The sequence below is a fragment of the Miniopterus natalensis genome, chromosome 8, assembly GCF_054644295.1.
Source record: "Miniopterus natalensis isolate mMinNat1 chromosome 8, mMinNat1.hap1, whole genome shotgun sequence".
In the NCBI taxonomy this organism is placed as follows: Eukaryota; Metazoa; Chordata; class Mammalia; order Chiroptera; family Miniopteridae; genus Miniopterus; species Miniopterus natalensis.
Window position 1 is genome coordinate 72264577 of NC_142088.1, and position 16721 is coordinate 72281297.

A 16721-nucleotide genomic window follows, 5' to 3' on the forward strand; every position below is an offset into this window, starting at 1 on the left:
TTAATAAGCAGTGTTGATCAGGATTGGGTGAAGTTTGTGTTGTAAGAGGTTAGAATTCGTGAATTTAGGGAGGTGAGGGCTTGGGAGATGCTCTTGAATAGTGAACAGTGATTTGGTGGAGCGATGTATTGTTCTTAGAGAAAGAGATACTTACTTTAGTGAACATTTGTTAAGTAGTCCATTTTTCAAGTAAATGGATTTCCAAATTCCTGAAACAAAACACTGAAGTTATTTGCGACCTCATTTCCCTGGCAAGACTTTCCTGAAATATTAATGTCATATTATTGCAGACAGTTGACTAGTAAACTCATATCGATGTAGACAATAAGATTTAAAGGATGTGAACAGTTTCAGTTCTGAAAGGAACAAGAAATAGGCCCTTTCTTGAGTTTATAAAGTGAATGAAAACCCAGAACAAACACATCAAAACTAAATAAAAATAGTAAGGATTTTTGAAAGGAATTATATGACTAAATATTGAAGGCTGGTATAGAAGTTCAGAAAAGAGAGAGGTCGAGTGATAACTTTAGAATTGTGGGGAATTTAACAGTGCTTTGAAAACGATGAAAAATCTGGATGGGGGCTGCACATTGTTAGTGGGTGTCATCAGCAAAGCTGAGTGGGAGTGAAGTAGGAGATATGTGGACAACTGTAAACAACAGATGAACTGTTGTTTAGAGTATCAGGCGATAATACTATGCAAATGCATGTTGAAGTTACACAGTGAGTAACCTAAGTAACAGTCTTTAATTTTTATAGTTTATTATCAGGGCTCTGTGAGTCCCTGGAGCATGTGAGAGATTAGGAAATGTTACATAGAATGTTAAGGTATGTGATGAGAATTAGCTAGAGGCATAGCAGACATTTAAAGCAAACAAACAGAAAAACAAAAATACTGCCCTGGCCAGTGTGGCTTGGCTGGTCATGGGTTTGATTCCTGGTCAGGGCACATACCCAGGTTGCGGGTTTTGATCCCTGGTCTGGGTGCATAAGGGAGGAAGCTGATCCATGTTTCTCTGGTACGTCCATGTTTCTCTCCTCTCTCTCTCCCTTTGCCCCTCTCTCTAAATTGTCACTTGACGATTAAAAAAAAAAGAAAAATTTAAAAAAATAAATAAAGCTTCCAAGTGAGAGTATTTAAGGGACTATATTAAGAGATGAAGAAATAAAGGGGTAATGAACATAAGTTATATATGTGTGTGTGTGTGTGTGTGTGTGTGTGTGCATGTGTGTGCGTGTGTGTGTATAAAACTTTGAGGGAGGCGTGTATCCAAAAATATAAGGAGTTTAATTTTAGTTTATTGAGGTTTATGTATCTGTAAGACATATATGTGATCTAAAATGGAATTGGAAATATAAAACTGACATATAGGAGAGGTCAGAACTTGAGTGGAAAGTTTAAAAATCGATATAGAAGTTCTGAGTAGAAAGGATCACTCAGAGAGTAGTGGCTGGGGGGGAGAAAAGGCTCAGAACTGGGCTTTGAAGGGTGTCTTTGTTTAGATAGCAATTGGATGGGTGGAATATAGAGATTTTTGAAGAAAGAATTCCAGGGCAAAGTAATGGTTCAAAGTCAAGGGAAAAAGATTTAAAAACCCTCTGTTCATCGCTGCGACACCCTGTGAAGCCGAGTGAGGTGGGGGAAGTGTGGGGGAAGTCGCAGGGGGTTTGGGAGCCCGCAGTCTCAGGAGAGCCGGGACTGAAGCTGCACTGCTAGGAGGTGGGGCACGACTGTAAGGCAGGCATGGGGTAAGGCAGGACCCACGAGGCCTGTTGTGTGAGGATAAGAGCCTGGGGGAGAGCAGGAGAGCTAAATGAAGGTGATTATTATCATTAATGATATTGAGAAGAAATATATACATGGTTAAAAAGTCCAAGGAGCTGACAGGAGGTAGCAGACATCAAAGATATTTAAGTGCTTGGAGCATACTGAGCTGGGTACACAACAGCTTTTTGTTTAGCTAAGGAGAAAAGTCACCTCTTCCCAGAAGTCTGGAGAGAAAGAAGACTGTGTATGGAGTAAGATTTGAGGTAGACAGAAAGTCACTTATGATCAGTAAATACATGGAGCTCAGGTCTTTTTAAAAAGTGAGGCCAACTTTCCATAGTTTTGAGCCTTGTTTTAGGAGAGATGATTGAGGGGCCTGCTGTGTTTCAGTTATGATTAGCTCAGAATTCTAGATTTACCATTGATATTTTTAATTAATTATCAAATATTAATTTGTTTTTTAGCAAATATCCTTCCTAAATCCATTAGAGCATTTTCTGTTATAATTATTTCATCATTTTTTTTTAGTTTTTTAAAAAAATTATTCACTTCATTGTTTGAGTGTAAATTTTTAAAATGATGTTATAGAATTTTTATTTTAGGTATAACAAAAATAGGTTTTTAAAAAGATGAAGATCATATTTGTATTAAAATGTCTCAAATAATTGATATTTTTCACTTTTTGTAAACTCCCCCTGTAGGTAGATGATTGATGATAGATAAATAGATAAATATTTTCAGGGAAGCTAGGTTATCCCTTTTCACACTGAGTGCTGAGGGGGGAGTACTTATGATATTTCCAGAAAGATTTTTTGAAACTAGCATAGGAAGACGAGTAATATTAATAACCAGGTTGATTAGAATGCTATCAGATAGATGACAGATTTAATTTTGAAACATTAAAAGCAAATTATGTCAAAATTAAATGCATACTTACATTATCAAATACATCAACAATAACCGAGAAGATGACTTTTTAAAAATTATGTTTTCAATGATTTTAGAAAGAGAGAGAAAGGGAGGGAGACAGAGAGAGAGAGAAACATGTGTGTGAGAGAGGAACATAGATCAGGCTCTCCCTGCACCTGACACAGAGAGGAAAGCATCTTGGAGTGAGTATTAAGCAAACAGTTGTTTGATAGTTAAGAAACTTGCTTCGTTTTAGGAACACATGGTGCAGATAAATTTTCTTAAGAAAAAATTGAGTTTTTGTACTGATTTATAACCTATGTTACAGCCTCATGGGCAAGACTTTTCAAGAACTGAAAGTAAAATCTGCTTTGGTCCTTGGTCGTGACAGTTGATGTGGATGGGGGCGGGGGGTGATGTGAAGTGTTTACTAGCTGCTTTGCATGGAAAAGTCATCAATTAAAGATTGCATTTACTTGAAAGATCTTAAACTAGGACATACTACTGTTTTCTCTTTTGTTACACAAATACAGAACAAGGATTGGACAGAAATGACAGTAACATAGGGGAACAGAGACCAAAAATGCATTCTTGGAGCTGGGGATGGAGAGAGGAGGCACGCAGTTGCATCTTTCACACCATTCATTTTAAAAACTGACTGAAGTGAATGTGCACTCAGGATAATTGACTCTTAACTTTCATTGAGCTGAAAAGGAAGATGGTTTATTTAATCAAAATACTGTATAGACATGCATGATACTGTGTTTTAAGAATATTTTAAAGTACACCTACCTTAATCTCCCTGTGCTAATGTACTTCAGTCCTTGATCTAATTCACTCATATTTCATTACCTAACATTAAACAAAATTCGAGGTGACAGTTCTGAAATCTAGTTCCCAAAAGGGATTTGTTAAATGCAGTAACGGGAGTTTCAAAACTGGGAGACTTCACTAGTGATTGTAACTCAAACAGTAAAGTAGGATAAATATGAGACCGAGAAGACCAGATTTTAAAGACCAGAAAAAAATAAAGAGAATTCATAATGGCAGATATTAGAAGCTTTTAAAATAATTTATGCAGAAATCTGTATTAAATATTAAGCTAGAGGGTTACATTTGATTTTTTTTTTAAAAAATGATTATCCTACTGCTGCAATATTGACAGTAGAATTCACAGGAGAGCAGATCTAGAGCATTTATAAAATCTCAATTCCTGTAGATTTTTTCAAGTCTGAATAATTATCTAACAAAATTTACTTTTAAAAAATAGTAAGGGTGGTCTTTATCTTCTTAAACAAGTTTCATTTTGGTGCTAAGGGAAATAAAAACGAATTTTCCTATTTTACCTCTTATACAACCTCTCCCCTGCCTGGGGTTTTCTCTTGCTGTGAGAGACCAGGAGGCCACATGCTACTCTCTCCCTTCCATTGTAGAACCACAGCTCACACTGAAATGACTCTCTCAGCTCTTCTTTCTCCCTCGGCCCCGACTCCATCCCAGTGTAGAATTCTGCAGTGTGTTTGCCCCTGGGAGATAAACTGCTCGCAGAGCGACTTTTTGCTATATGTATCTCCATGGTGCAGTAGAGAGGGGGGAATCCTTTTGCTCCTAACCTGTTGGGAAACTGTTATAATAATGATTTGTTACGGCATGCTGTTTGTCTCTTCTTGCTAATCTCTGATGATAACATTCATGAATATCAAGAAATTATGCAGAATTGAGAATATCAAGAAAAATAACAGGGGGGATTGACTGGGGTTGGACTGTTGATTCAAACAAGCATGAATTGAGATCAGGAAGGCAGGCTACCGGAATCAACAGACAAGAACACGTAGCACAGTGACTAGTGCTGCCTTTAGGCTGTGATCATAAATTTTGGATGAAAAACAAAGGGAAGATAGGAAAGAAATATGAATCAAAATAAATATTTAATATGTGCATAAACCTGTTATTTGTTCAGTATCACCAGAAAGGATGGCAGGTGAAGTTAATGATAATAGTAACCCAGTTTATTTATAGCTTACAACAGGTGTTCAGTTATTTATTTTATTTCATTTCATTTTATTATTTTATTTTATTTTCCTCTTTATTTATTTTTGCAAGGCCTTATTTTAAAGATCACATAGGACTATCTTGTAGTCTATGCAGTCTGCCTCCCAGAGTAACTCTGAAATATTTCTGTCTCTCTTCCTCCTTTCTTAAAATACCATTTGTTTCCTCCTTTCCCCCAGGCCACAGGTCTAACATGTCACTGTCCTTGTGTGAATAAGCTCAAGGAGAACTCCTGGCTTTCTGTGCCATCCTTGCGTCACACTGACCTCTCAGTCCTCTGCGTGAGACACAAACAAAAAGAAAAACACGCTTCATTTTTTATAGTATTGATTGCTTCCCATCATATAATTTTTAGGAGTTTCTCTTTATAATGTAACTGGAAAACAGGCTAGAAAATCTTGCTTGGCAAAGTGTCAGGCATTTCTATAGAACAGTGATAACCTCCATGCGGTGTGGTTTACCTTAATACAGATGAAGACAGGATCGGCGTGGTCACAGCTTCCGTCACTTCACTCATTACGAGTAGCAGGCTAGGTCTTCTTAATTATTGCCTTTCTTCCAAGAAGGGCAGGGCCTTCGGCTGATTAATATCAGAAAAGTTAGTGGGTAAAACTGGAAAGATATTATAATTATTGAAAAGAAATACTTAAGACTGCTTTTGTGTACTTTCCCTTTAATATATACACATTGACATATATATTTGCATTACTTACGTTTATATATATAACTTTTAGCTTGTGAGTATCCTCTCTGGCAGTTTTTCCTCAGGCTGATATTTTTAGTCTGAGGTATTCTTAAGATGATTTAATTTCCTGATGAATGTGGCTGAATGTAACTCAAAATATATTTAAAATCCACAGCTGTCTATAAGCAATTTAATTATTTTAAATAAAAACATCATTCCTCTAAAGCTGACAGAGTAGATACAACGTGATGCTAATGGTTTCAGAAATTTTTGTTTTTATAATCCTGATGTTTATCACATTTTATCAGTAGAGTCTTCAGCTGGCTTTTAAAATAAGGGCATTATACTGACCTACTTGGTAAACCATGTATGTACAAAACCTTCTTCATGATTTTTTAAAGGAGGCAACACTGGTCAGCATGAATATAAGACATCTGTTGAAAATTTTCCCGTACTTCATAAAAATTGGAGGTAATTAGTCTAGCTTGAAATGTCTTCATTTAAGAATGTTATGCACAAAAAAGGGCCTTATCATCGGAGGTTTTGATCTGTGATCACGCAAACCAGATACAAAAGCAGAGACAAAATTTCAACCCAAAGGAAAAGCAGGCGGAGCAGGAACTGAAGGATGGTAAGACTGGAGACAGGAGAGCGCCTGCAGGACTGAGGTTGAGGAGGAGCAGCCCCAGAGTGGCGCAGTGGGTGACAGGCAGCCCTCCCTGCGGTCCAGGCCGCTCTTTAGCCACTAACAGCCACTTCGGAAGCTGGAGGCGCTGCACCTCGTTCCTTCTCTCCTGTCTCAGAGCGGCACCGATTGCCCATATTTTAATTAATTTTTATTTGTTAAACCGGGGATGTGAGCAGCCCTGTCACTACCCTTGTGCTCACTGCGCAATAGGCCAGGTGCCAGGCGGCCCAGGTCCCTGCAGCGGGTCCTGGGAGCCAGGCGCAGAGATCTGCTGGGTCAGCAGCCCGCCAGGCCCACTCTAAGGGGCCTGTTTTTATGCACGTCTCCTGCCCCCCAGTTGTCATGTTGCCAATCAATGCGCTCGTCTATTGTTAACGTCTTTGTTGTTGCAGATACAGATGTGGTGTATAAAAGCGAGAACGGACATGTCATTAAACTGAATATAGAAACAAATGCTACCACATTATTACTGGAAAACACAACTTTTGTAAGTAATTAATAATTAATTACTTTATGCGCGTCAGTGTTGCTTAGAATGTTCTTTTCTTCAGCTCTATCGCTTGCAAAGCATTTGAGGGGAAGAGTTAGGGCTGGGATATCATTGGAATCAGTATCTCTATGGATGGAAAATATCCATGTGACCGTCTGCTTCATTTTCTTCCCATTCCTTTTTAGTAAACAATATTTCCAGGAATAATTCCTTATTTCTTCCAATATTTTTTATGTAAGGATAGTAAGACAAATGCCAAGGTATTTTTGTTTGTTTTTTAATGCCTAGTCCAACAAGTTATGATTACCTTTTTCGCCCCTCTACTTTTCCGTCCTTCTGCATTCCTTCCAAGTCTGCTGTGGTTCTCCTGATCAAGCAGGAGGCAGCCTTTCTAAAACTGACCTGTCGGAGTTGATGTGGTTTCCCTCTACAATTTAGTAGTCTACCAATATCACTTTTCTACTCCAGAATCATTGTTTAGCCTAATGAAGTATGTACTTCACTCTTAGAAAGAAATACAAACTTTGCCTTTCTATTAAACTCAGTCCTATCTTGAGGTTAGATTTATCTACAACTACCTTTAGAGTAAACGATAACAAATTGGCTGTTGCAAATGTTCAAAATCTAGCTATCAAACGCCATTGAACAGTTATTTGCTCACTGTTTTATGTAACTAAAGGTTCAACATATTGCCTATTTGATAAGTTCATGATATAGACAAAACATCATAGGAGGCCTTAGAAGACCTAAATGAATTAAAGCAATGATCAAATAAATCATCAGCTACATTTTAAAAAATTATTCTTACTTTTATATTTAGAATCAACAGTTAGTCTTCATGTCTATTAGGAAGGTCAGGTGGAAGAGGTAGAGTGGAACATTCTGTTGTTTAGTGTTTTTTTTATATATTTAGAGAAAACGCTCTTTGCAAATCATGAAATCATTATATGGGGACATATCTACTAGGTAAACTTTAAACCAACCAGCCTATATACTTCAGCAGTTGGGTTACTACTAACGGAGAATGACAGTTTTGTTTTTAAACTAATAAGGTAACACAGCTATTAGAGGAATACCCATTCTGGATGCAACTCTTCATAGCACTTGTGGAATGCTGGGTGTGTATAAGTCATTTGCTTGCTTTTTAAGAATATGATTTTCCTTATGGGAGAAAATACTATAACATGAAAAACTTCAGTAAACAGTATAGAGCAATATCTATAATTTTAATTGGATGGTAGTCAAGGATACTAGAGGAGAGGCTAAGGAATCATTGTGAGTTGCTGAAATCAGGGGAACAAAAGCCCTCCATTGGAAATAGAACAGGAGGCAGAAAGCAGGGATTGGTTTTGATGAGAGGGTATAGTAATTATTTGCTGATTAAAGCCAATGTGATTTGGTTTTGTATAAAATTAACATGGAGAAAAAATTAAATGCATTTTCAATTTTGTGCCCCTTATTATAAAGTATCACTTTTGGGGGGTCATAGAAGCCGCCAATGGCCAAGCACTTCAGTTAGGTGTAGACACTCAGCACTTCACTGAATATTTGTCTTGTTACTGTTCTTTGACAACCGTTCCCCTTACACGGGTCCATGAGGTCTTCTCTCTGGTCACAAAGTATGTATGTTTTCCATCATTGATCCCTTGCTTTCTTAGCCATTACGAAACAGACAAAAAAGAAACAAACACAAAACTTTTGGTTATTATTTTATTATCTCAATTTTGTTATTGGTATTTCGCACCACCCCTACCTCACCTCATTGCACTTCTCTTCATATGCTGATTCATGCCATTTTATCTCTGTGCCTGTATGTTTAGTCTTTTTAAATCCTTTTAAGATCTTTTTCTATTTTCCTCTATGTAGGTTATGCCTCTTAATTACCACAAAGTCATATTTAGCAAATATTCTAACTCACTGATCTTCTGAGATTCATAGGCTCCCTAAAGACATTCATCTCACAACACAGATAATTAAGCAATTTATAAGTCCGAGAGGTGTCAGAATTCAGTGGAGGGGTAGGCAGAGAGTGTGGCATATATTTGCAACCAGTTAACCCAAAACTGCAAAGATAAATACAAATTACCATGATTTCTGATTTCAAAGGAACTCATTTAATCATTTCCTCCCGGTTCCAAGCTAGCACTATTAAGTAGTTGTGTTTTTAAAGCTTATGTGTGACTAAAGTTTGGATTTATGTTCTATCCAAGGCCTTTCTTTTGGAAAAAAATCTCTTATCAGAGTTTAAGAATTTTATTCAAACTGCAGGTTTTTCATTAACAAGTATCAATATTTTAATTATAATGATAATTAATTGGATCAGATTACTCTAAAAAGCTTTTATAATAAAAGTGTGCCAAGTCAACTGAAACAATAAACACATTATTAACAAAAATGTGATAACAGATTGGCCTATTATTAAGACATATCTTGCTAAAATGTGACTGTCAATTTATTTTAAAAATTAAGATGACACCACATTGTCATTTCCCTGCTTAAACACATTTTAAATGTGAATAGTGGGTACTTTTAGCTATGTAATCATGGTTAGCAGATTGCAAAAATAATAGCCATGGTTGGCAAAAATAAAACAGAAGTAAATCATTTTTCTGAAATAATTGCCCTAAGGCAATCTTTGGAATAGACCATAGGTGGATTTCTAATAAAGGAGAAATTAAAGGGCATATAACTTTTTGAAGGGGAATTATATTTAAAAAGGTGACTTAGCCCCAAAACTGCTCTTAATCCTTTCTAAGTGTTTGGAAATGTTATCTCTTACAGACAGAACTATTTCAAACAAAAGCTCCTCACAATGACATAATGAGGAAAATGTTTCACAAGTATTAGCTGTCCTTTCTCTGCTGTCAATAAATTGAATATCACCAATTGTCTTGGCACAAAACACCAGCAGCCACAATTAGTTCTATCACATCACTTTTTAAAATTAAAATGGAATTAGAGACACGGTCCAAGCCATGTGCTTAAAACTTGTTCAGGTTACAAAAACCAAAAGAAGTTCATGAACTAATATGGAAAGAGATAGCTAATAGATGTGAATCATACATTTCTTTGATCCTGAAAATCTGTAATCTTTTTAAAACATGCTATATAAATAGCCTAAATCAGAGAGGTGAAATTTATGTGTGGCAGCAAAAAGATTCCAAGGAAAATATTAGCTACACATTTTTTTGGTCCAATGATATATTTATAGGTCATCACATCATAGTAGGTTTGACTAGATCCAGGGAATATTTATTGACTTACCTTGCATATTGATAGCATTAGTTGGCTTCCATTCTATTGTAATATTTTAATTTAATTTTTATTTGTTCTGCCACTGAGTACATGGGGGTTGGAAGATAGATCCAACTCTATGTGCAAGCTTGAACTTAAGGAACTTATTTTCTGATTCATGTTTAAGGTATTAGGTGTCCTATGAAAAATTACGGCAGTGCAAGTAAAGAATCACCGGATAAAGGCAACTAAAATTTCACCTTTTAGATGTGAAATAATTAAAGGCTGTCATAAATTTCTGACTGGCCAGGCAGCCTCACATGCCGGCTATAGTAATGGGAAATGATGTGGACTTCCCAGTGCCTGTCAGTAACCAAGCAGTGATTGCCATCAGGAGCGTAATGGATATCCATCAGCCAGTGACGTCAGGGGAACTGTACACTCGTGCATGTTGCTGTGTACATCACAGTCGAGTTTCTTTTTTCTCCAGGCCAGTGGTTCTCAGCCTGGATACTTTTGTCCCTAGGAGACATTTGACAACTTTGGAGACATTCTAATTGTTATGGCTGGAGGGAAGGAGTTGAGGGCAGCTAGTGAGTAGCGATTAGGGCTTCCATGAAGCTTTCTATAGAGCTCAAGGCAGCTGCTCATGGCAAAGAAACAGCCAGCTGAAAATGTCAGTAGTGCCAGGTCTGAGAAACCCTGTTCGAGAATGACATACACGAGAAACCATGTGATGGTTAGAAGGTGGTTTTTCAAGGTGGGATCAAAGCAGTGGCTCTTCAATGGGAAATTGACAGGGAGGATCCTCAAGGACGGTTTATAGCTTCCATATTTTAAAAAACTTGTCTCCCCTTCCCCCCTTCTCCAATGGACAGCTCTGCAGGGAAGCCCGGCACGCATGAGCAGAGGTGTTTGGTCTTGGATTCCATTCCTTTGGGTAGTGCAGGGTACAGGCCCAAAGTTTGAGCGAGCCCAGTTTCCTTATAATTTTCTGGGGATACTTCCAATGGAAAGATTTTTTGTTCGGGTATGTTAGTATCACTTTTTGACTACTTTCAACTTTTTGCCCAGGAAACAAGTGTCCATCTGTAAGTTAGAGGTTAAAAACTGATGGCCATTAGGGACTCCAGCCAGCATAATTATTTGCATTGGTGCACTTTCTCCAGATGCGGTATATCTCTGCCCTTCCCAGTAGCAGCCACCACACTTTATTATTAGATATATTCATATTTCTTTCATTTTTATTATTCATCTTGAAAATATAAAGGTAATTTAGTCACATTATTAATTTTGAAAATTATTATTATATTTTTTCATATTACTTATATAGTTTCCAACCCTTAGTAATCAAAGAAGGATCTAACTTTATTCATACCATCTATATACATTCAGGTAAATAGAAATGAAGTGATGTATTTCAGCAAAGATTGGGATACTTCTCTCATATTTATTCATTTAGGAAGGAAAAGCAATCTACTTTGAATCTTTAGCTTGTTTACATTTTTCTGTAGGGTAGATGGGTATGGAAATGAATTCCAGCATAGTTTTTAAAGTGATGGTCATCAGAACAGGAAAATTAGAAAGAAAAGTTCTGATCTTCACCCAGGGAGTCAGCTTAGGTCAAATTTTAATTTAAAGTGTGAGACGAGATACTCTTATCTCTACATGTTTCAAAGTGTGGTGTGATTACTCTATAATTCCGACAGTTATTTATGCATTCCCCTTGAATGAGAAAGGCTTTGTAAGAAACCACTCTATGTTATGCTTCGCCCCAGATTACCACTGTGAATGCTCTAGGAGAAGAGATGCTACTAACAAATTCATTCACTGGGACAAAGTATCTTATTTGTTAAAACTTGTTTTTTCTCAACAGTGTAAGTGTTTCTAATAAAACCATATGATGGCTATATAAATCCCTATGCAGATTCTTGAATAAGTCATCCTTGAGAGAAACCGAAATTACTTAAGTAATATATTTAAAGGTCTCCTTTGAATAGAATTAAAACACTGAAATATATATATATATATATATGTATGTATGTATATATATATTTCCCTTTATTGGACATCACCGTTTCAAAAGAGCTTCTTTCAATCTTGTCTGATTTATCCTCTTAAATATGGACAATAAAATTATTACAGTTCCAGTTTTTCTTTCTTTAAAGATTCTTATTTCTTCTGCTTAGGGGTGTAAATTGCTTTACTATGTATCAGATAGGGTGATGGAAGCTCTCAGACAGCCAGATATACTGCATTTAATTACAATTGCTTTGGAATTCAGCATCCCGAGAAGTCAGTGCTCTGGATTCTCTCCAGGATTAGTCAGTTCATTTTGACTAATTCAAGACAAGTTATATGCCCTTGAGCATCTGATAAATATGTCTGCCTTTTTCTTTTTTCTTCTGAAAAATTTTATATTTTTTGGAGTTGAGAACACCTTGGCCTGTGCAGCTCTATTGATGGACAACCATGCACCAGCAGAACTTTTGTAGCCTGTCTATACTACAGAGTACAGATTATTCCATACAGTAGAAATAGACTAGTATTTTAGCTTACTCATGGACCATGATGAACATTCACGAAACTTTAATTTTCAGCAAATCTTAAACAATAATGGCAGCACATTATAGAGCTAGAAAGCATTCTCCTTGTCTTCCATTTCAGTTTAAGTAGAAGGAAACTGGTACCCAGAGAAATAAAGTGACTTACTGCATCTAGGGTAGTCAGACTAGAGTACAAATTTGTCCACTACCTGTCTAGTTTTGCTTCTAATATACCTAGATGAGTGTTCCATTCAAAATTCCTTGTCAAGAAATATAAAATAAACTAAAATCATTTGGTGTTTTACATAAAAAAAAGTTTGTGTATTTGTGTATTTCCTACTTAAACATTTTACAAAATTCACTTGAATTAAACATACATATGTTATATATATATATGTGTGTATATATGTGTGTATATATATTCTTTCCATACAAATATTTTCAGTTCTTTTGGGAATACTGCCTACGTGAACACAGAGAAAACACCTTGGCCGCATTAAACACACACATACACACACATGCATATCACCAAGTCATACATCACTCTGTTTTTCTTTCCTTCTTTCCCATGGTAGATTTGTCTGAAATAATCTTGTTTACACTTCATATTCTTCCTTCTTAAAATCTTGCATTGCTTTTTCTCCCTCACCATCTTTCTAATTTTTCTGCGTTATTGTTGAAATGACCCATATGTCTTAGTCTGTTCGTTTGTTTGCCAACTGCTTATTGAGGCCCTGCTGTGTGTCAGGTAATATTCCAAGTTCTGGAGATACATGGTGAACAAGGCAGGCTTGGTAAGCCAGCGATAAACAAATATCAAGCAAAATTACAAGAAATTGCAGCTGGCATTGGGCCCTTGGCAAATGAAAAATAGCATAAGGTGAGGGCCAGCAAATGTTTAGGTGCTTAGGAAAGTCCCACTGCGGAGGCAACATTTCAAGGCCAGGCTGAAGAGTTGTATAAGCTGAAAGAACAGTGATTAGAAAGAACTTTGTGTGGGAACGGCATCGATCTATCCCAACAGAAAACATACAAGTAGTAGAGGATCTGGAGAATGGTACAAGATGAACCCAGTGGGATAACTTGGAGGAATATTATGTTGAGTTTTGTAGGTGTAGGTTTTATTTTCTGAGCAATACTCACATTTGGAGGAAAGTCACAATATCTGAGTCATATTTTACAAGAACATTCTGTCTACAAAACAAGGGATACGTTCTAGGGAAATGAAAGTAGAAACAGTGAGACCAGTTTGAAGGCCACAGCAGTATCACAGATGAGAGAAGATTGAGGGTTTCCATTCCCACTGGAATGGTGCTGATGGAGATGGAAAGTAGGTAAATGGAGGATTTGTTTGAGGATAAAGTCAACAGGTCTTTGTTTACTAATTGCTTCTTGTTGGCCAGAAATAGAAGAATCAACATTGTCTATTAGATTTTTAAATGGCATTGTCAGCAATTCTGTTTTAATATTTTCCAACTAATCTGGATAGTAGACTATATTTAGCATTTAGTTGCTCTATGTATGTTTATATATATATTTTCTGTATATAACAGTACAATAAAGTAAAATAACAAGAAGATAATGGAATAAGTGTGCTGGTGGCAGGTGGAAAGGTTATAAGCGGGAGGTACTGAAGATAATAATTCCTGGGGTTTTGTATGTGGCTTAATGAAAGCGGGCGTTAACCGTTGAGATGGGGAATGCTGAGCGAGAATCAAGTTTGAGGCTGCGGTTGGACTGAAGTATCTATTAAGCAGTATTTAGGAAATAAGTGGGATATCTATCAAGCATTATTAAGGGCATAATGTTCCTTTCTTGAGATGTTAACATTAAAACTTTAATTTCAAAAGAGTCATTAATAGTTGATATAATTAATGTTCTTATTGATTTCAAAATCCAGAAATATGTAAGCTTATTCAAAGGCATTTTTTACTATATTTTGACTAAGTAATTAACATGCATTTTTTTACATCTTTAATTAGAATTCTTACTGGTTTATGAATTTCTTAAGAGAAGAGGCTAAGCAAGCCTCGGCCAACTTTGTGCCTTCAGTGACTGGAGTGAAGACGGTGTAGTACAAGTTAGGCACCTAGTGCACATTTTATGAATTAACCATAGTTGTTTCCTTTTTCACAGAGCATCATTTATTTAAGTATTTGATTCAGAGAAGCCCATGAGAGAGTGTAGGAGAAAAAAAAAAAGATTTAATATAATCTCCTAAAATTAGAATCAGCTGCAAACAGTAATTTATATATCAAAATAATGACTTCCCCACCCTCTAAAGGTGTGAGCCCATCAGACTGCAAGCAAGTAGAGATCCTCTGATTTGAAATGAATACCTATTTTTAGCAAAGATCAAAGAACAAAACATTACTTGGCCTTCATAACTTGGCTCTGTTTTGAAACATTGTTGATTTGTAGGATATTAGAATGTAAGTGCGATAAGGAGCTTCTCTTCATCCTCAGATATATTCATTGGTTCCTACTAGACATTGAAAGAAGCGTTTCTTACACATTAGTCCATAAAATATTTTCATCTGTTAATTAATTAACATTTATGTGATAAGAAAAATGACTTTTATATTTGATATTTTTTCTAGTTCATGGCTAATGGGAAAATCAGAGGTGAATTAGAGTTTACTTTTAACAATTGGTAAAGAAATGACAGTGTGGAAATTACACTAACTCCTGACTATTACTCTAACTCCTGAAATTACACTAACACCTCTACTTTTGAATTTTGTTTTTCTTCTCTCTCTCGCTCTCTTTCTCTCTCTCCTTCTAACAGCTTTATTGCAGTATATTTCACAGACCATAATTTTCACTCAATCAAAGTGCTTTATAGTGTATTCACAAAATTGTGCAACCATTGCTGCAAGCAATACAATTTTAAAACATTTTCTAATGCCCCAAAAGACACCTGTGTGAGTAGGCCATCTCCATCCCTGCCTTCCCCTCCACAGCCCCAGCCAACTGTTCATCTACTCTGTGTCATTCTGGATTTGAATACCCTCTACATTTCAGATCAGTGAAGTCTACAGTATGTGGTGTTTATGACTGTCTTTATGCACTTAGCATCATGTGTCCAAGGTTCATCCGTGTTTAAGGATAGGTCCATGCTTCCCTCTTTTGTGTTGCTGAATACTGTTCCAGTGTATGGATATGCCTCATGTGCTTACCCACCCATTACTTAATAGTCATTGGGGGTGGTTGACCTATGAGCTATTATGAATAATGCCGCTATAAACATTTGTTTGCGAGTTTTGTGCAGGTGTATGTTCTCCTTCCTATTGACATATTTCTACTCTTGAGGGAAAGTCTGGGTCATAGGGTAACACTAGGGTTAGCATTTGGAAGAACTGTGATATTTTCCAAAGCAATCTCAAATATTTACTCTTCTACTGGCGTTATAACAAGAATCAAATTTCTGCACATCCCCGTTAATGCTTGTTCTTGTCTTTTTTTATTTTAGCCATCTCAGGGTATGAAAAGCGGTGTCTCATTTTGGCTTTGATTTGCAATTCCTTAATTTACTAATGATATTGAGCATCTTTTCATGTGCTTATTGACCATTTGTATCTTTGCTGGAGAAATTTTTGTTAAAACCCTTTACCCTGTTATTTTAATTGGGCTCTTTGTCTCTTTGCAGCTGAATTTTATGTTTTCTTCTTATATACAAAATACAAATTCCTTGTTGGACTGGTTTTGATGAAGTCAAATTTATCTATTTTTTCTTATGTCCTTTGTTGTTAGTCCAAGGAAATGTTGTCTAGCCCAAGATCATGAATAGTTACTCCTGTGGTTTTTTCTAAAAGTATTATTTGCTCTCACATTTAGTTCTATGATCTATTGTGCATTACTTTTGCATATGATGTGAGGTAGGGGTTCTGGATTTATTCTTTTGCAGATGGGTATCTAGTTCTCCATGCAGCACAATTTGAAAAGGCTATTATTTCCTCAGTGAATGGTTTTGGCAATCTTATATATCAGTTGACCACACATGTACAGATTTATTTCTGGATTCTTTATTCTGTTGGTCTATATGTCTATCCTTAAGTCTTCATTTTATAGTTTTGTAATAAGACTTCATATCAAGATCTAAGTCCTTAAAGTTTATTCACCTTTTCAAGATTGTTTTAACTATTCAGGGTCCCTTATATTTTCATATGAATTTTAAAGTCAACTGGTAAATTTTTCCCCAAAAAAGCAAACAAGAGGAAACTGGATTGTGATAGGGATTCTTTTGATCCTTTCAATTAATTGGAGAAATATGTTTTTCTTAACAAAATTAAGTCTTTTGACCCATGGAATGAAATTTCTTTCAGTTTATTTATGTCTTTAATTTAGGG

The 16721-nt window shown here is 36.2% G+C and overlaps 1 protein-coding gene across 1 annotated transcript in view; it reads left to right on the forward strand.

Moving 5' to 3' along the window:
* Window positions 1–16721, forward strand: part of DPP10 (dipeptidyl peptidase like 10) — a 542160-nt gene that overhangs the window by 248607 nt on the left and 276832 nt on the right. The window contains exon 4 of the mRNA XM_087819898.1: window positions 6495–6589. Coding sequence (XP_087676024.1) covers window positions 6495–6589 — 95 coding nt within the window. The remainder of the gene's footprint in view (window positions 1–6494; window positions 6590–16721) is intronic.